Below are 20437 nucleotides of genomic sequence, written 5' to 3' on the forward strand. Positions count from 1 at the left end.
GTATGCTTGCTTTTGCAAAAGAAGCTGCAATCAGTTAATGCCCCAATAAAAGCATAATATGCAAATCATGTGGTGACATATGGGAAAGGATTTGTGCTCGAGGGCTTATGCGAAAAACAGGTGAAAAAATGTGAAAGAAAAAATATTTAAAAGTTATGGTGCCTGTTGGAGTGCTACCCTGGCTATGGAGCAGTGGGTATAACGCTGGACATTATGGGAGCTTCGGAGAAGAGATGATTTATGCTGCGCTTGGTGGGTTTGCAGTGGCAATTTTGAACACTGAGATTTGAAATTTGCAATCACCGGGGCGTTGGTGGTGATAGAGTAATGCTAACGGGAGAGACACGGAGAGAGAGAGAGGGAGAGGGGAGAAAGGAGAGAGGGAGAGGGGAGCAGATACTTGGTAACGCATCACAGCAGGACAGGCAATCGAGTCTAAAGGCGCCCAGCCAGCGACGGACACGGACGAGGAAGGTAGGACAATATGATAATGACATGATCACACAGTTATGAGTTTGTGGACACAAAGCAGAAATGGAGTGATGACTGCAACAGGGGAGAGGTTTCCACATAATTAATAATGTTTTGCGTGATCTGCTCTAGCACTTCAATCACCATGTGCCGCAATTTGCGACTTTTTATGCTCACAAATAGGTCTCTGACTTCGGCATTTGGTGAGGCAGTGCGTTTTCAATTTCCGCACAAAGAAGAGTTTTGGAACTAGTTGCCTGGTGATGCAATTAATGTTTTAATGTGGTAAAATTTTACAGAAATTTTGGACATTAAACAGCACCTGCACTTCATTCAAGTTGGGTCGTTTTCTGTTGTCTGTAATGCCTCTGTCCAACTGTTGCTGCTGTATCACCAAATTCTTCTTGTTATGTTATTTTGTCAGAGTAACTAAAGACATGTGAGGTAGCGTGCATTCTTGCGCAGAGGTGTCAGGTGTACGATGTTATCTCAGGTAGCCCTGGCGACTCTAGAGGTGCCTGCTGGGAAGCGCCCCGGTGCCCACTTACTTATTCATGTGTCACCTGAACACCGCTGCGACGCAACGCTTACTTAGAACTTTTATATAAAATGCGTGTGTGTGGATTTGCTTCATAAATAGGTGATGCTGCAGCTTTGCATAGTAGCGCCTGTGTACTTGTGGTTGTTATGAAACTGAATGACATCTTTATATGCTTGCCTCTAGCAAAGTGAAATATGTACAATGAGGAAAGAGTAGCTCAATCAAGTTCTTTTCAAACTGTAAACCTGATAAAGTGGGCAGAAATCCACTTTATATGTGTTTTCATGTATTTTTTTATGTGAGCAAGCTTCTTACCATAGCAGTAATGAATCACTTGCGATCAAGGCTAATATAGTAATATATTTTTGCCTTAAACAGTATAATTCAGATTAAACATTGTAATCAGCAGCTGCAGTTTTAATCGGGATTAATTAATTAAACAGTCACCAAGATTTTTGTGCCTCTGAGAACTGAAAGAGTGTCACTACTTTTATTGTAATCCACTGCAAGATCATTTTGGCCTTGGTAATCGCATTTTCTGGCTTAATACTGTAAGTGCAAATATAATTGTTATGCTATTGTGACTTTGGTTATAATGTTAAAATATACCATAAAAACTATATTTGCTTGTTTCATAAGCCTTTAAAACGATTGTTAGAATGTGACCTTCTGTTCAAAGAATCTCATGTTTTATATTCTGCATGTGATAAACTGAAGAGAAACTATTTCAGTGTTTCATGCATTATGTGGGGAAAGCACGCCTCTGACAGTTGCCCTTTCTGAGTCACTGTCATTCTTTAAGTTCAAAAATAGGAGAAAAAAATAGTGAAACGTAGAGTCCATATCTGACAGACGCCTTGACTGACAGCCTCAAATGAAACCCAATATGAGGGATAGAGGAATGAATTGCAGATATGGTGACTGTACTGGACTGTTGTATGAGGTCTCAGGCAGGAAGCAGAGCAGAGGATAAAGACAAGAAAAAGCTGTAGTACTGTAAAGTTTAAGAAAGGTAAACTTGCATAAGAGGAAAAGGTGGGAAGATAATGAAGAGTGTGGAAAAGTGATAGATATTAAAATGAGGCAAGTCATTTTGTTCTGTGGTGTTGGCATAATTGCTGCAGCTCAGCTAATCTGTGGAAATTGTGAGTGGAACCATTGGGAAAGGGCTGCTGTTAATTATCAGGTGTAAAAGCATCTGAACAGGCTGTATACCTGCTCTTGAGTGACAAAGAAGTGATGGCTGAAATGTTGGTACTAGTTATTTGTATGTTTGTTTATTTTGAATTAATATATTTTTAGAAGTCAGAATTGAGTTTAACAGATTTTTTAAATTATCATCTATGTACAGTGCACATGTATATTAAACACAGCGCTCTCCATATGACAGCTTTCAGCACAAAGCTCACAGATGAAAGGTTTCCGGCCTTTTGACTTTCAGTTTTAATAACTACACCACATTCCCTGTGATTATAGCCATTGCATGTTTCCCACTTTTCCAATTTCTGCACCAGCCTCTCTCCTGGTCCAACTACGTGTGGTCATTAAATCAGCCAAGGCAGTCGGGCAGAACTGAAGAAAACAGGCTAGAGAAGAGGAGAGGGAAGAGGAGAGGGAAGAGGAGACGATTTTGCTCAGCCAGTTGTTTTACAGGTGCTGCCATCCTTACGGATGTGAACACAGGCTTTTCTTTGTAATGGTGTACAAAAGGCACATATTTGATCAGATCAGTGACAGTGTCCTCTTAGTGAAGGAGATGGCTAAAAGAGTTGGTTGTAAACCCAACAATCCACAATAATCCTGTTCTGGTCTATTGCTACTAATCCCTGTATTGATTCTTTATTGTGTAAGTGTGAAACCATTATGAAGGAATTTAGAAATTGAAATTTCCCTAAGGAGAAGACTGAAGCTTTTTATTCATTGTAGTGAAAACACTGGGGATTCATATCTAAGCCAGTAGCATTTACCATATTGAAATGCGTTCTCCCCTGGAAATAAACCATGCCATGTAAAACAAACAAAACAGCAATTTAATGGCAGCTCTGTGACAAATCCTTGTTGTTGGTATTTATGCCTGGAATACTGCCCTGAAGTCGGAGTGGAACAGAATGGAAGATGATGGAGGGGGAGGAGAGACAGGGAGGGCGAGGAAAGATGGGAGGCAGGACTCGTTGAGGTGAATGGTTGGGATGCAAAGGTCATCTGTGTCGGAGAGGAGCTGCTAAATGTTGTGTTTTAATCTTTCAAACAGAATAGACAGTCAAGTGCAGGCAGAGTAGCATGACTGTATCCTAACAGAGACAGAGACAAAAGGAGATGAATGAGTCTTTGCAGGCTATCGGCTGCCCTGTGACACAGCTGTCTGTGTTTATGTTGTCTGATATACACTCGGGCCTCTGCTGGGACAGCGTTACCAAGCTCATCGCGGCGCATGAAGGCCAAGTGGAGAAAGAGCCTGGTGACGATACAGGCGTTTTATGACTGACATGAAAATTTGGGAAGGAAGCAATCAGTTCAGATTATGGGGGAGTTAAATTTGTTTAGCGTCACAGAATCTGAGCGTGAGAGAAAGAAAAATCACAGGTTAGTCCTGAATTGAGGGAAATATAGTGTATATTGAAATAGATGATGCGTTATTTCTCTGATTATGGTTTAAAAAGAAGGGAAAGAATTTAAAAGAGCTGTTTTAGGGTATCTACTGTATGGCTGACAGGAGTGGAGATAAAAAATATTGTGATCGGGTAAAATGAAAGTGGAGTTGAGAATAACAAGGACGTGACAGTATATCGATCTTGGCTTTTTAGCAGTAGATGGATGAGAGGAAAAAGTCACCTAGTATATCATTATGTTCACACCACATACTTATACCACATAAAAGCCTAAAATAAGAGCATTAAGATTGCGTTGTCACTGTGCACTTAGGAAAAAGGAGATGACAGGAGGAGATACAGCTGTCTGACTCTGCCGTGGTGTTTTAAATGAAAATCTTATGAGACAACGAGCTGTAATGTTTATCTTTTTTCCCCCCACAAAAGTCCATTATGATACTTTTTTTTGCGCATCATTTTGTGTTTGTTTTTCATTGCGTCGAATATGGATCTAGTCAACTGTTCTCACTTTTTCTGGGAAATTAATATTAAAGACATTCCTTCAGAACTGTTCTTGGCTTCCATAGCGTACATATATCATCATCATTTATCATTCACGCTTAAGCACTTAATCACCTAAACATTTAAAAGACTTGTATATCCACAAATGTGCTCCTTTACCATACTGTAATAACACATGCCTACTCTGTCACAGGTGTTGATTTTTGTCCCTCTGCTCTTTAGCCCACAGCCTCCGTGATTTCCCCAAAGTATTCGAATTTTGATTGGTTAGAGCACTGGATTTTCCAGAGCTTCATCCCAGTCCATCTTAGATGAGCTCAGAAGGCAGCAGCTTTTGTGGATCTTGTTTATGTTTTTCTCTTCTTTGCATATTAGAATTTTAACTCTCAGTGCATTTGTAGTTTGAGTGATGCACTGTCTTTACTAACAGTTCACTGGATTTTTAAAAATGATCCCTGAGCCCATGTAGTGATTTTCACTGCAGAACTTTGCCTCTGAGGCGCTTTTATTGGTTTTTGGCCTTAATGCTGTTTTTTCATATTTGTTAACCCCTCAATTCTTTGAGTATCATATTTGATGCATGCAGTTTTTTGTGAGTTTTGGAGACTTCTGCATCATCAGTGTGATCCCCCCCTAAAAACAATACATTTTTGAACAATAAAAAAATGCCAGCAAATAAAATGCCAATTAATCGTTAAACATGGAAATTAACATTTTTTTATTTTTTTATTTATTTATTTACAAATTTGTGAGATAGTTCAATGTACTCTCAACTTTGTAAGAAACTTGGATTTCTGGCAATCATTTCATGGTTAGGCATTTCATTTTTTAGATTTTTCCAAATTTTTTGGATATGTAAAGTCCCTCTGGGATGGTAATTTTTTCTTATATTGAATCATCTTGTTAATTAACTGAGTTGTGAAATGTTTCACCAGATGTCTCTTTTAAGCACTACACTATTTTTGCACTCTTTCCTTGCCCCTGCTCCAACATCCTTGAAACCCTGTTGTTACTGTTATTATCCCATGTAACACTGAACATGCTGAGGACAGACTCTTGGGTCATGCCAGTAAGACCATAATTGTTTTATTAGTAACTGTAATGCGATCACTGAATTTAGGAACAGCAAAACTTTATTATACATTTGAATGTGTTGCACCCAGTGCTGATGGTAACTTGCTTTTCACACGTTGTGGCGTCGGTCAACACGGGACAGGGTGTATCAATTGCACCTTTTCAAGCGTTTTGTTACAGGCTGCTGTAATGATGCGCCATTCAGTGCTCCCGTGCTGTTCTGGATAATTACCATCTCCTCAGGTTCTGTGTAAGCTGCTCCCTCTCCCCTACCGTGTTTTGCAAGGCACTACTGTCAGCCCATACAGGATCAAAGCTGATGCAGGCATCTCCATTGGAAGAACAGTGTTGTCTTGGCATGTGATCTACAGTCCCCCGTATCTTCTAGTGGGGAGTTAGTGATCTTTTATTGAAGGGAGGTTTCACTCCAGCTGCTTTCTGAACAAGCCAATCAGCAGGGACCAGCTTCGGCTCATCTGAGAACTGGAAGCTGCTTATGTTATGTTTTCTCCAGTTCCTTAAGGCTTGTGGTTATTTGGAGTTTGGTGTGCATATATATGAATGACAACTCACATGGTTATTAGAAGACTGGGCTTAGGTCACTGTCATAAAAACAATAAAACAGAAATATTTAAAAAAAAAATCAGTCAAAAACCAGATTAAAAGTAAAAAATTAAATTTTTATTCAATAGGCAAATAATAAACAGAATTCACAATTTTATACTCAAATTTGAGCTGGCACACCCGGACTTCTCTGAGAAGTCTGAAATTAATCAAGCATAACATTTAACCACTAAAGCTAGTTTGTTCTGGACTGAAAGTACACAACTGTAATTTAGCATCTTAATCAAAAAATAACACCTTTTAATTTTTAAAATGTTATTTTGTAAAACAGTAAATTTGAAAATTCTGAGCATTAAAAATATAATTTTAATTTAAATGCTTGCTCACACTGGTGGATTTAACCATTACAGAAGCATAAAAAGTGATTTTGATAACTACCAATGCTGTTAGGTACTTTGCTGGACATGTGTTGTTTTCCAGGATATAGTATCTCAGTGGCTATTGGCTTGATTTTCTCAAACCTTTGACGAAATCAGTTCACTCATAATCAGGGATCTGTGCCAGTTTGATTACAATTTCTACTCAGAAAGCACTGCATGCCCTGCAATCCAAATGGCATCCTGTTTACACTGCACTCTTGTCATGTAAGTGAGGTTTGCTGACTAAGGGTTTCAGAAAGTCATGTCATATTGGAGATGAAGAGATCAGGAGGGCGGGAAGGAAGACATTACTCAGCTCATCAGAGCGGTGCTGTCCCTCCCTCCTCCCTGACAAAGCCAAATGTCTGCTAATCTGTCTGTGATCACTGTGCTAATGAGTGATGGCTTTTTTATGAGCACCAAGGGCAGGCAGAAATCACTCATTGATTTGCTGTAATAACCCAGATTTGGCTGCCTGCTGAGGTCCAACACTCTCCCCTGAAAACGGTGCCTTTGAGATTAAAGCAAGTCAGACACAATTGCCATGTAATCAATAATATCGAGTGGTGTAAGCCAGGAGATACCATGTGGGAAGGCAAGCCTCTTTGGACAGAACACACTGTGTTCAGATATTACTCTTAACTTTATGGTGCCTTAAAAGGTATATCACTGTCAGATAAACTGTGGGGTTGTAAATCATCACACTACATGGATCACCGCTATCCTAAACTTTACCACCACGACATGTATAAAAATGTTTCCCTAAATATTAAACAGACAGTAAGTGGACTATTGGACTTAAATTGTGGTGTGCGTAAGTGTGAGAAACTTGTGATCCAACATTTACAGGTAAAGATAAGCTCCTCTAACCACAACAAGCAAGTCTCAAGAACAGCCCAAGGTTCTCCTTTTGAAGTGTAGTTTTGATGAGATGTACTTACCCACAAATAAAAAGAGCACGGCCCTTAAAAATATGTATTTGTTATGTTGCTGATCTATATTTTAGTAGATATGATTTCTTCCAAAGCTTAGCACAGCGGCCCTCAAACATTTTCTGGACTACCCCACTTCAGAATCGATTTGCGTGGTAAATCGGAAAAATGTAGAAAACACTAATAGCAGAAAAGTGAGATGACTAAAAAGTGAAAGACATGGAAAAAACAGGTAGAAAAAACAGAAATGGGAGAAAGAAGAAGATGAACAGTAGCTCTGACAGAAACTGGGGAGCTGGTGGTGAAGGATTGATAGATGGTGACAGTATTACCAGTGGAGTGGGACAGTGCTGGAGAAGGACCCAGGTTGGTTTGAGGATTCACCTCCTGCTGAGTCATGTCCTCTGCAGTTTAATTGGCACATTTTGAGTTCAGTTTTTCCAGTTTTTAAAAACTTGGTTAATATTAAAAACAAATATATTCTTTAAATCTGTGTCTTTGATTATACAAAGATTTTTTTTTGTTTGTGGACACATATTACTTGAACATGCTTAGAAATATTCTCCAGTTTCGCTTTCGTACATCGTTTATACGAAGTCTGCTATCAAAGAATTGGTTTTAAGTTTGGAGTGTATAAGACACGTGGCCATGGTTAGTGTTCCCGTGGAGCTATACAGAGTTTGATTGCAACCCTTCACCTTCCCACACTCCCCTACTGTGAAGTGATTGCAGTGATACATACTGTATGCATGTTGAACTGCACATGTTCACACAATAGGCTGAGTTAAATACTTAACGAATCTAATTACCATTTCATTTTCATTAATGTTTCAAGCTGCACTACAACATAACAAGAGGGGTTGGGAATATGTTGTATTTCAGACAAATTGGCTTGTGTGATAAGATCACATTATGGAGCATGTGATTAGATCTTCGAAAAACTGATTTGTTCTCAGAAACTTAAAATGAATCCTTTAAAAAAACACAGTTGATTTGTGGTATTTGTGAATACAGTATACATTTATTTATGCTTCTTTTTGCTAAGTTTATAATATAATGTGTTTCAAAAGCCATGAAACAAGCATTAAACCAGTGAATCAAACTATCAAACCTACACAAGCATTGTTGAAATGATTTTTCACTGAATTTTCACTTTCCTTCTTTTTGTTTGAGGGGTTTTTTTTGCTAAAGCCAAATACGTGTCCAAAGCTTGGACGCAGCATTTTTCGTTGGAACACAATGCTTCAGTTGTGCAGTCGGCTAGTGTTTGACTTTTCCTTCATGACGTTTCCATGTTACAGACTGGACAGGTTAGATTCAACACACATGGTGTTACGACAACATACACAATACACATGTGTTTTAAAGGGAAAAAAATCACAGAATTAACAAACATGGGGCTGAAGTTCTAAACGCTGGTTTTGACTTATTTTTGATTAATTTCTCATCCCTATGTGTTGTCAGATAAAAACAAAACATGTAAAATCATCCTATTTCTGATGTCTACAGTTTAATGAGGGAGACTGTCCATCATCATGTTGTCCATCATAAACATGTGTAATATGTCTGTAATAATCTATAACATTTTCAAGGTTTGGAAGCCAAAAGGCAAAATGTATCAAAACCACATTAATCTAAAAGAATCACACTGCAGATACTGTAGATGCTGAGGGGCAGGCAGAGGCGTGAACATCAGACAGAGAGTCAAATCTTCTTCTAACAATGAGGCCAATACTGTCATAACTATGTGAGATCATAAATGGCCATAATTCACGATAGAAAGAGAAAACGGATCTGGCTTCTGGCATCTGCTGCTGCATAAATTCTCTCACAGCTGGATGAATGACGAGATCCCCGCAAGGTGCAGGAGCAGCTGAGTCTACCTCAGCACATGCTGACAGCAGTATGTCAGTTACAGTGTATTAGTTTGTTGGTTCACTAACTGTCTTGTGGCTCATATGTTGGTATAAAAATAGGAGTAATCAGTGGCTGATGCAGACCGTCATCTTAATTTCTGAACAGGAATTTTGAAAAATAGATAAAAGTTTTGAAATACTGCATTATTATAAATGTTATTACTGTTGTGAGTGCAGCTAATCATTAAAACTTTATCACGCTTCCTAAACCAAAACCAGTGTGTGGAACAGGAACTCTGGGGCCCCGTAGCTGTTATCTGCTCTCCCTGGGGAGCACACTACCCAAAAGGTTCTAATAATTAGTTCCAACTTGCATAACAAGGCTCATCATTGGCATTATGTGCTATGACATGGGGACTCAACAACAGTCTTTACAGTGCAAAAAGCATGCAGGCTCCAGGAACAGGAACATAACCAAGAGTATGCTTGTTGTTTTTGAGGATTATGCGCCACGAGTTTGTCCCCCAGGGTTAGACTGTTATCATAGAGTCATAGCATGTCCTGAAGGGTCTGAGGTAATACATTTTTTCTGGAACCAACCTGAGCTGTGGTGCATCACACTGTTCCAGTGTGTTTACGTGTAAATTTCTTTGGCTGGACCAACGCAGTCGTTGCTCACTACCAAGCCTACTCATCGGATTTAGCTCGCGGCAACTTTTGTCTCTTCACAGAAATGAAAATTAAGTAAAAGGGTCACAGCTTTGACAGGAAGCATTCTTAGCATAGACTGGAGAACTAGAAACAGTGTGCTCCTGCAGAAGATCACTGCATAAAGGTTGCCAAATTTAAATAATGCAGTTTTTCACTTTTTACTGAATTTTTAGAGTTAAGTTATTATGAATAACTTTCGAGTTTGTCATTTGCTCAAAGCAGTACTTAGCAGCTGGTTACTTTGCTTATGCCTCAGGCAGGCTGTGATAGGAGCCTGGAGTGATAGGCACAATCCAGGTTACACACATAGATAAAACAGGAGGCAGGTCGATGTGTGAGATTCCCTCGTCCTCCAGCTACAGTATTGTCCGTCTGCAACTTTTGGGGGAATGCATATTTGTGAGAATGTTTAATAATGAATCCACCTGCATCCAGGTCACAGCAGCGATGCTGCTGCAGTAAGACTTTTTTTTTATTTTCCATGGCTGCTCCCAACGCTTTCAGATCTAATGTGTCAGTCTCGACCAGTATCCGTCAGTCATATTCACCCATTTGTCATCTCAGAAATGTCCGTTAGCATTTGGAGGAAGGCTGAGTAAGGGTCTGGATTATGTGTGTGTGTGTGTGTGCGTGTGTGTTTGTGTGTGTGCAGGTAATGGACTGAGGGATCTGTTTCAGACAGCAATGTAAATATCCACCATTAATATGTAGAACAGGGTAAATAAAAATTATTTATATTGCACAACAGATATTTAGTACAAATTTCATCTTTCACAACAATAATTTTTTACAAAGATGTCTTTTTTTGTTTTCAGGCATTTGCCTTCTTCTAAGAGAATCGATAGAATATGACTTGATCCTATATAGAACTGCAGACATATAGAAAATGCTTTAATGGGATTACAAAAAAAAAAGAATTAAAATACACTGAATGACTTTGCTCACTTCTCTTTGTACAATTTCTTGAGATCTTTTTGGAGTAGACAGCTGGGAAATGGCTTTATTGATAGTTTTAATTCAGACTGATCAGCCCCAAGCGTCAAGAAGAAACATTTCACCATTAGGTCCAGCTGTATTGTATTTAACAAGTTTGACACATTGTGTCAAATACCAATTAAGACCAGTAACAATATTTGATGATTTAAATATGTGATATTCTGATATACTATTAACCGCCATTTTTTCTATCAGACACATGAAACATAAACTGATTTCCCTAATAATTTTTATGTGTAGTTATTTACTTGACTGTAGAGTTTATAAATACTTTTGTGAGGGGTCATGAGTTTCTTGTTCACACTCTCTGCTTGGATCAGTTAGTTGTTGTGTTTCTGTTATTCTACACCTGTGTTACCAACAGGGAAGTTGCAGAGTGCCCTCTGGTGGACAAATTATCCCACATTAAGATGGTTGAAGGGTGTTTTTTCCATCTCAGTCAAATTTTAATTTATCAGCCTTTATAAATAATGATACTGATGTGTTTTGTTTACAGTTACTGTTTGGTTACATTTATCTAGTTCAGTTGTCATAGATCATGGAAACTCCCTTTCACAGCATTAAAGGACTTCCGTCCTACATGGGGAAATTCAGGGACTTGTTGCAGTGAAGGGTTGCCCAGTGTGTTCAGATGTGGCAGTAAGGGGTCTTGTCTAAATGTCAGTATTTGGCGGATTCAAAACAAAACTCCCCTGAAAGCCAGGTATTCAGGGTCCCAGAGAGATAAATTCATGTGAATAAAAGAGGGTAAAAGGAAAGGATGAAGGGATGAGGTAAAACAAATAATAGTGACAGCCATACAGAATGCATTGTTACAGGAATTGAAATAAAATAATGCCGAGGAAACTAGAATCCAAATGAAAACAAATGTGCCTATTGAAAGGGACACACATGCATAGCTAAAATAAAGACATATACACATACAAATACACTCACACACATATTTATACAATAAGCAATGACAGCCTATTCTTTACTTTAAATTTCTTTCTCACTCACCTGTAAATTTTAGCTGCCTTGCTGGAATTGAATCCACTGCATAGAGTACACCTCTAACGGCACCACAGCAGCATTTGAATAGTATATCCATGCTTCTTACGCTGGTGTCTCTTAAGTCATTTGCCATTCTTTGCTATTAGATACGTGAAGGAAAAGCAGCCCTATATTTGCACCATTTTTACCGTGAGCAATGGCACAGTGGGCTTCAGGGAGAAGGAGGATTTGGAAAGATAACACTCAAAAATTAAATTGTCACCAAATGAGTTTGCCTACCTGTGAGGCCCTGCTGAAACAAGGCACGGCAGTAGAAAGAATTATGGAGTTATGGACATAGAAGTACATTTCAAAATACATGGCTTAACTAGAGCTGGGCAATATAAGATTTTTTCATATCACGATATGTTTTTTTCATTTCTGGCGATAACGATATATATCACGATATAAGCGTTAGATTTAAATGTGCTGTTGCTCACAAGTAAAATGTGAAATAAGCAGCAGCTTGTTTTGATTTAAATATTTATTTCCCATAATAAGTTCAACAGGGTAGATGTACTTAAGGAACATGAGACTTTTTCAGATAAATAAAGGCAAATATTGCAAACTACACAAAAGGCAGCCACTAAAGCGTTTAAGTTTCAAAATAGAACAAACAAAACAGACTAAATTGTCAATTCCACTTAGAAACAAAATATTAATTCTAAAAATAAATCTTAGTTCGTTTTACAGAAGAACAGCCAAAATTGACTAACTTTTGTCAATATCAAATAAACTGAGAACTAAAAGGAAATTCTCAATCTCTCCTTGTTGTATAGCTTAGCTTTTCAAACAGTTTTAACAGTGACTTTAGTCTGACAAAAGCCGAATGACGAATTAGCGCTTTCAGTCAGAGATTGAGCATGCACCGGTTTATTGTATTTCCAGACTTGCTTTCGGCACAATTTACAGTGCGCGCTACTCTGTTTTTTGTCAGACTTGAAATAGCCGAAATACCTTCACACTACGGAACTTCTATGGCCCTTCCGTTCGACAATCTCTCCGGCATTGGAACCAGCATCTGTTTTCTCTTCGGTAACCTTCGGTCACGCTCTCGGTTGATTTTTCTCTAGTCGGCACACTCATTTCCTCCATTACCCGGGCGGCACGGCGGCTGGCTGATTCCCAAACAAATACACATGTGCGGCTTGGCACTCGTGCTGTACATAACAAGTCACGTGACGTGACGCTGCGGCTGTGATTGGTTCGGCTCTGCGCTACTTAATTTGGATTGGCTGTTCTTTTTTTTTTTTAAGAGGACAAGAGAGATGAGGCCTATCGCAATAGTTTAATTTTTCTATCGAGAAAAAGTTATTTCGCAATACATATCGTTATCGTTCTATCGCCCAGCTCTAGGCTTAACATAAAGTTTAACATACAAAACTAATGCTCAGGAGTGCTCAGTGTGTCCCCTGCACTGCATATGTCCATACAATAGTCAAACTCGCCCCATAGTTTTGCGAGCATGTCTGGAGACACTGCAGCCACTGCTGTTGTTATGCTACCTACTGTACCAGCAACCACATGAAACTCACGAAAACTGTCTTTCTAACAGTACATGTGGTGATCGTTACTGGTGAATTAAAGCACTTTGAAATGAGTTGATTGTTTGTGATATACCCTGTGCTTTTGTTGGGGTATTATATGGCTAGAGAGCTCCAGCAATACTTGTAGTGTACAGGACAGCTGTATTATTTGACACACACATTTCAGCTTGTGAGCTTCACCAGGTTCACCATAAAACATACTGCAGACACCATTTGAAATAGGACAAGTATAATGTAAAAAAAATGCTAAAGCACCAGTCATATATTTCAAATACATTACACCCACATGCCATTTACATACAGCCATATGGGTTCAAGCTATTTATTGTCCTGAAGCAGTCCAATAATAATAATTATAAACATGTAAGTGGTAACTTAAATTTAAAAGCCATTAAGAACTTCTGGCTCAACTCATCTGGAAATAAACACTGAAAATAAGAACAATTCCACAGTAGAAAATTTTCTTCTTCTTTTTTTTTTAGAGAGAACTGACATTACATTTTTTTTGTTGGGCTTAACCCAAGAAAATGCTTGTAAAATTGAGGATGAAATGTTGTCTTTCATTGATATATTGAGGATCAGGCCTAGTTTTGGTAAACAAAATGATCTGTCTGTATTCTGTGTTTGTCTTTTATCAGGTGCAGGTGATGTCGAGGAGTGTGGGTTTAGGTGGCAGGATGGCAGTCGCCAAGCTCCTCCTTGCCTTCCTCTTTCTCCACTCTTTCTGTGAAGGTAAGTCCTGGCTGCGAAGAATAAGGATCTGTAAATCCACAGACTAGACTTTCATTTTGTCGAGTGTTGGTTATTAGGGAAAGGTCTTTATGCTGCATATTTTATACAGTTACCATAAATCCCTGCAGTAGTGCATGCATTTCAGTTTGATTTATGACCGTGGATAAAAAGTAGCAAATTGTGGTTTTAGTTGGCAGCTATTTTTGTGAATATGTAGAACAGTGTGAATTTGAAACTGAATAATTGAAAAGGTGTTAAATCAGTCAAACTTCCCAGAATAAAAGGCTTTAAAAATTTATGTGGTGTCAACATTTAACGGCAGATCTACCTTTGTTAGTCAAATAAGGTATCATGAATAACTATGGGTTTTCTAGTATCTTTATCAGTTGCTAGGCAAAATAGGAAGATGCTAGTTTATGTTAATTAGGTTGATAGCAGGAGTAGTTGTCCTGCTTCCTTCTCTGTTTCCCGCGCTAAATGCTTTCCCACACTTTTTTTCTGGCCTGTGCACCTTTTCAATCCTATTTCCCATTTTTTTTCTCATTATCATTCCTTCGCTCACGCTTTCCTTCTCTACTCTCCCCCACTGTCTCTTCCATAATGTCTCACATTATTAGTGTTAAGCCATAAGCACCACCAAGAAAAAAATGTCTGCTTTGCTTCCTTGCTGAGTATGAAGGCTTTGGGGGGGCAGATATAGCAAGGGAGAGCTCTGCTGTTGTGGAATGTCATGGTAACTGTCTCTCTGTGACAGGCAGGAGACACCTCCAATCACACGCAGCGCTGAAGCAGCATGGAAAGTTATTAAGCGATTGTCACAACCTCTTTCCATCAAGCGCAATGAGTTTATCAAGACCTTCTTTCTCTGGAGTCCTCCAGTCTCTCACCTCTCACTATCACCTCGCACCTTGTGTTTTCTTTCCGTGTTGCTCCCTCTTTCTTCTCCTCACCTTTTAAATCCCTCTCTTTCTCTTGCCTCTTCTAACTACCCCATTAGCACACTGACCTTGTGCTCCTCTTGAGCATTACCTCCCTGATCCAGCAAATTGGATTTATGATCATCATTGTGGTTATTTTGTAGCTGTAATCAATCCGCATTACTTTAACCAAGCCTGGCGTAAAGCTTCGCAGTAATTAAACCACAGGTACGGACAGGAGCTTATTAACCCTCACCCTAACTATCTTCAAACCCTGTCAAGCACGCTCCATGTTCTTGGCACTTGAGAGCTAGAGGCAAGCCAAAGATAAGCATCTTCTTCTGCACAGACGGGCACATGACTGAACAAAAAGCTCGTACTTTCAAAGCACCTATTCACTCTATCAAGCACTCTCACTTCAAACAAGTTGGCCTCCCCTTTCTTTTGCTTCACTGTCTCTGTGGTCTGCCGGCTTGTTCAGCTGATCAAAGACCATCAGCTTTGTTCGCTGATCTTTCCCCCTAAAAAACAGCTTGTATTGCTCTGCCTTTTGACATTACAGAACACTCGCCAAACACGGGACGCTATTAACCCTTTAACAGGCCCTTTTAACCTGTTGTGTTGTAATGGACAGTCCCTCCCATACGTAGATCTTCCTACTCTTGTCTTTGCAGGTGGTTTTTCTGTTTGTTAAATTTAAGTAGTTGTCATTAAAAGTTAATACAAAGAGAAGACATCAAAGATAAAGCTACAGTGGAGGTTTTTTAAAGGAATTAAAAAGTAACTCACCCATTTTTAAAAAGTGCAGCTATTGACGCATTTTATACCACATGCTAAAAAGTGAAGGTCATTAATTATTCATGTATTCTTCCCTTTTACACCTCAGCTCTGCTGCACAAACTACAGTTTTGTTCGGAATGGTAATTGCTAAGAAAATTATCTTGACTCTCTGGAAGTCGGATATTGTACCTCAATTCAAAATGTGGCTGACAGAACTGACTGCTCTACTGCATATGGAGAGAATTAGGTGTGGCAGCCATCTTTAGATCATGTATTAAAACAAAGTCCTGTTTGATCGATCGCCAATAATTCAGCCTACCACCTTAGCTTTTTATTTCTGTTTATTGCCAGTGTTGAAGTAGTATTTTTGTCGTTGCATTGTAATCTTTTGCCTTATTTGTGTGTTTTTGCCCTTGCTGTTGTGTTGGCTGTTGTTTTTTTTTTTGTTTTTTTGTGTGTGTGTCTTTTGTGTCTTTTTTTTCCTTATATCAAAAAATCTCAATAAACATACTTAAAAAATTATTCATGTAAAGTTTTTATAATATTAAAATAACAATAGAAAATTGTTATTTAGGCATTTAGGACAGGACCCCAGGAGTTTAGACTCCGGTAGCTATTGTGGGACAGGTGGCAGACATGTGAGACACAATATGAACGATTCACCATCAAAGACCAGGGAAGAGAAGCTGATTGGATCATAAAAGGCAGACAAGAAGATAATTGGATGAGTGACGATAACAAAATCAAGGATGAGGAAAGACTAGCCCTGTGATGGACTGGCGATCTCTCCAGGATGTATCCTGGCCCACATCCATTAACAGCTAGGATAGGCTCTGGGTACCCGGTGGCACTGATAGGATAAGCAGTTGAGAAAATTGAGGGAGAGATTGGGGAAGCAAACAGGGACAGAACAGCAGGAAAAGCCCAAACACCCAACTTGCACAAAAGCAATTATTAAAGAAAGCTTTGATTACGAAATCCAAGATAAATGGTGGGAAAATAGAAAATGTCCAAAGTTTGATTTTGCAGTCAAATCAAAGTTTAATGTTGCCTGCAAGACTAACATCATGAACTGAACACACAGCTGTAGTGCAGTTTGATTTATAGACATTCATATTATGATGTTTGCTGTATAAATATTTGAGAGGGAGAGAAATCAAAACACGCTGTTGCCTCTTTTTTTTATTTTTTAGTTTAACAAAAGCAGCTATGTGCAAAAATATTACAGGAAGACCAATCAGAGACCATGAGCAACACTTGCTATTCATGAATTCTCAAATTCAGCAAAGCACATTATTATTTTTTGATAAAAATGCCAAATTGCAGTTATTACTTAAATTCGTGAACATTAAAAATGGTTTTAGTGGTAAACTTCTGACTTCTGAGAGAAGAAGTTAACCTGGGATTAAAAGTTCAAGTTTTTAATAGATTTCTAAAATATTCTTTTTGTTGTTTTTATGACAAGTTGTCTAAAAAAAATGTGAAATGTATCTTGAATTGTTCCGTTCTCCCCAAAGGCTCCAACCAGCCACCACGTTTCCTGAACTACTTCTTCTCGACCTACCTTCTCATCTATGAAGACACGCCTATTGGTGAGTAGATTCAGCACGCATCAGTACATTTTTATACTTTGTATTTTGAATATATACTTTTTGTGACATTTTTGTTTGGTGGTGTGTCTCGTGATTTTTCTAATGTAAAATATGTGCTGTGGCTCCAAAAGACTGGGATACACTGTTATGTGTGATGCGTCTACAAGGTCTAAAGTAAGTTAGTCTTTGTTTTGGCTTTGCCGCTGTACTCGCTGCACAGATATGTTCTGTCCTCTCTTCCTTGAATACAAACTGCAGAAGAAAAAGCAAGTCAAGAGGAATGTCATAAAAAACGCTGACAGTGATGGAAATGGATGTCCGTTATCATGATGCGTGTATATGTATGAGTCTGGTTGTCTGAGTGATTCTTTATGATATATAATATTTAGCTTGCGCAACAGAAACCTGGGATGCTTGAGATTTTTCACCTCCTGATGTTGATGTCTAACAGAAGTTGTCCACATTGGGTACTTTTGTGTGATTACAAGCTTGTTCATTACATGTCCCACTAGTTTGGGGGGAAGAGCAGATACTAAGTTGAGCCCAATTCCTTTGGATCTATTATACCCTGTATTTATTTTCTCTTTTTTTTCCATGTCATTTCTGTTGGTTGTGGTGATTGACAGGGCAATTTGAAGATGTCAGGCTTTTCATCATCTCTGAGGGTGTCAGTGGCTTGGAATTAAAATCCTTTATAGTGGATTGATTTTCTAGGAGTTTGTTTTTTATCACATGACCTTTACACTCTGCCAGTCTGTCAACACTCCTAGTCTGAGTCTTAAATTGTTCACTTATGTCTACACCCTGAGAGCTGTTTTCTGCGAGTGGTTACATGTCACTGGCATTGTCTTGCATTTTTAAAATGCACCATCAAGCTGTCAATGTCATCTCCAGTGTCATCATCTCAGTTAAATGTTTTGTACTATAGCCAGGACAGACTACTGTATCCCACAGTAGGACCTACTGTAAATCTGCATCATCATGACCTCGAACACCGTTACCCTCAATAGTTGCCTGGTGTGCCATATTTATCCAAAAGGACAAAGTCGGTTCTGGCGGAAGGCCATCTCTTCATAAACTCAGCTGCTGTTCTAACCAGTGAAGGGCATGGATATGTTAGTGGGTGGCATTACTAATTTCCCTAACTACTCCATTCCACATTCCAATTGCTCTTAGGCCATGAATTATTGTCCTCCTCTCAAGCAGCTGGGCTTTGGTACAGCAACGCCCTCCATTGGTTTAGAGAGCTGTCAGTCATGTCCTTGGCCCGGTCTGTAATGGCTTACTCAGTAATGTGATTGTGAGGCCGGCTTGAATGATCAGACAGTGACAATTTGTCAAGATTATCGTTTATTAGCTCAGCAGATGTCCTCCTCTAGGAGGCCTTCCAATTCATAAACACGTAAACACACAAATGTACTCACACAACCACACGAGCCTATGAGTCAAATGTTGGTGTGTTATGTGAGGAAAGGATGTGACCTAGTGAATAATAGCTTGAGATTCTTTTTCAACCTATACACCTACAGGTGTAGGTGTACAGCAGCAATTACAGCTGCACTGGATTGACGTTACGCTTGCTTTTCATTTGAATAAAAGGCCATAATGAAAAAGAACCCGCATATTTTCTCATCTCAAGGTTCGGTGCAAAGATTGTGCAAAGAATAAAGAAGTGTTAAATTGGCCTTTCAGGGCACAGTGGAGGCGATTTAATCATATTCAAAACTTAATATGTTCCTCTGTACTTCATTAGACCATTATTTTCACACAAATTTGATGAACGTAAATGAGCACCTGTCTGGCTGACTGGAAGCTAAACTGCTCAACTTGAGCTCAATGATCAGGTTTCCACATCCACTGTGATTGGTTACATTCGGTTACCATGGAGGTTGCTGGATTAAGTCATTGTGGTGGTGTAACAGTGGTTCGTGTGAGCGGGCTGTCTGAGATGACACCAAGAATTAGTATAACAGATACAAGAAAAACAGCCTGCCTTCTAGGAAAATTGCTGTACATGGATGCCCATGGAGACACTTAAAACACCTTTTATTTGGCCTTGTCTTTGCAGCAGATCGGTAACTTCAGCACATGGCCTCTAAGTCAGTATCTTCATGCCTTCGTACACCATGCAAAAACACATTCAATACAATATTTATCAGGCAGATGAGGGAACACATCCAAACATGGATATTTCACTCACTTCTCTCCTCTTCTCAGCAGCAAGGGATTTGATTTGGGAACTGGCACAAGGTGTTTGAAGAATTCTGTGCAGATGTGTGCTGAAGATGCATATGTAACACAGTGGGATTAGGCTGTGACTTGGTGTGAACTCACACAAGTGACATATACTGTATACTATCAACATACTGGCTGGTCTAATGAGTCCAGGGACAACGGCTAACTTTTCGGCGCTTCCAATATAGTCGGTGAGCCAGATCTTCCTGCTACGTGCTCTGACCATTTTGAACAAATAAAAATTTGCTTTTAGGAAGCAAAATTGTGGTCGGATGATAGACAGTAGTTTTAAGATTATATTTCAGCAGAAATCAGTCTACAAGCAAACAGAAACCAGAAAGCTTGTTTCTTTCCTACACTTTCTTCTGCAGATATCTCCTTATACTGATTATTTTGAGTCCAACAGAGGTTCCAGTGTTTTTCATGCCCAAAATAAGAACAATTTCAGTTTAAAACACAAGTGAGGAGGACCCAGGAGAAATCTTTTGCCCACCCTGGCATGAACGATGCATGTGATTAGGCTGCATTAGTGGTCTGCTGTACACTGCAGTTATATAGTGATACATGTTATAACATATATTTTAATGTTTTGTTTGGAACCAAATCCTCTCCGCATTTATGTTCGGTCTCTGCACGTCCGTGTGTTTGTGCGCGCATCTCTGTTTAGTTCGAGTCTACATGTGTTCACATTCAGTGACTTTTATTCATTTATTTATTTTGTCACATCCAGGCAGTGGGATCATTCACTCTTGGAGGGGAGGGCAGCTAAACAGAAGCGCTGATGTTTAAATGCAGTGGCAGATAACAGTGTGTGTTGTGTCAGGAAATGGGATGTGTAATTAGACAGAGAGAACACTTTGATTAAACGCTCTCATCTCCTAATCCACTTTGCCCTGATTCGGCAGATTAAGCTCTCTACTAAGTAATT

General features: G+C 39.1%; 1 protein-coding gene across 1 annotated transcript in view; it reads left to right on the forward strand.

The window, feature by feature from the left end:
• The first annotated feature begins 452 nt into the window (after positions 1-452).
• Positions 453-20437, forward strand: part of cdh23 (cadherin-related 23) — a 179881-nt gene continuing 159896 nt past the window's right edge. The window contains exons 1-3 of the mRNA XM_063491091.1: positions 453-474; positions 13892-13985; positions 17200-17274. Coding sequence (XP_063347161.1) covers positions 13901-13985; positions 17200-17274 — 160 coding nt within the window. The 5' untranslated portion in view covers positions 453-474; positions 13892-13900. The remainder of the gene's footprint in view (positions 475-13891; positions 13986-17199; positions 17275-20437) is intronic.

This window comes from Pelmatolapia mariae, linkage group LG13, assembly GCF_036321145.2.
Source record: "Pelmatolapia mariae isolate MD_Pm_ZW linkage group LG13, Pm_UMD_F_2, whole genome shotgun sequence".
Classification (NCBI taxonomy): domain Eukaryota; kingdom Metazoa; phylum Chordata; class Actinopteri; order Cichliformes; family Cichlidae; genus Pelmatolapia; species Pelmatolapia mariae.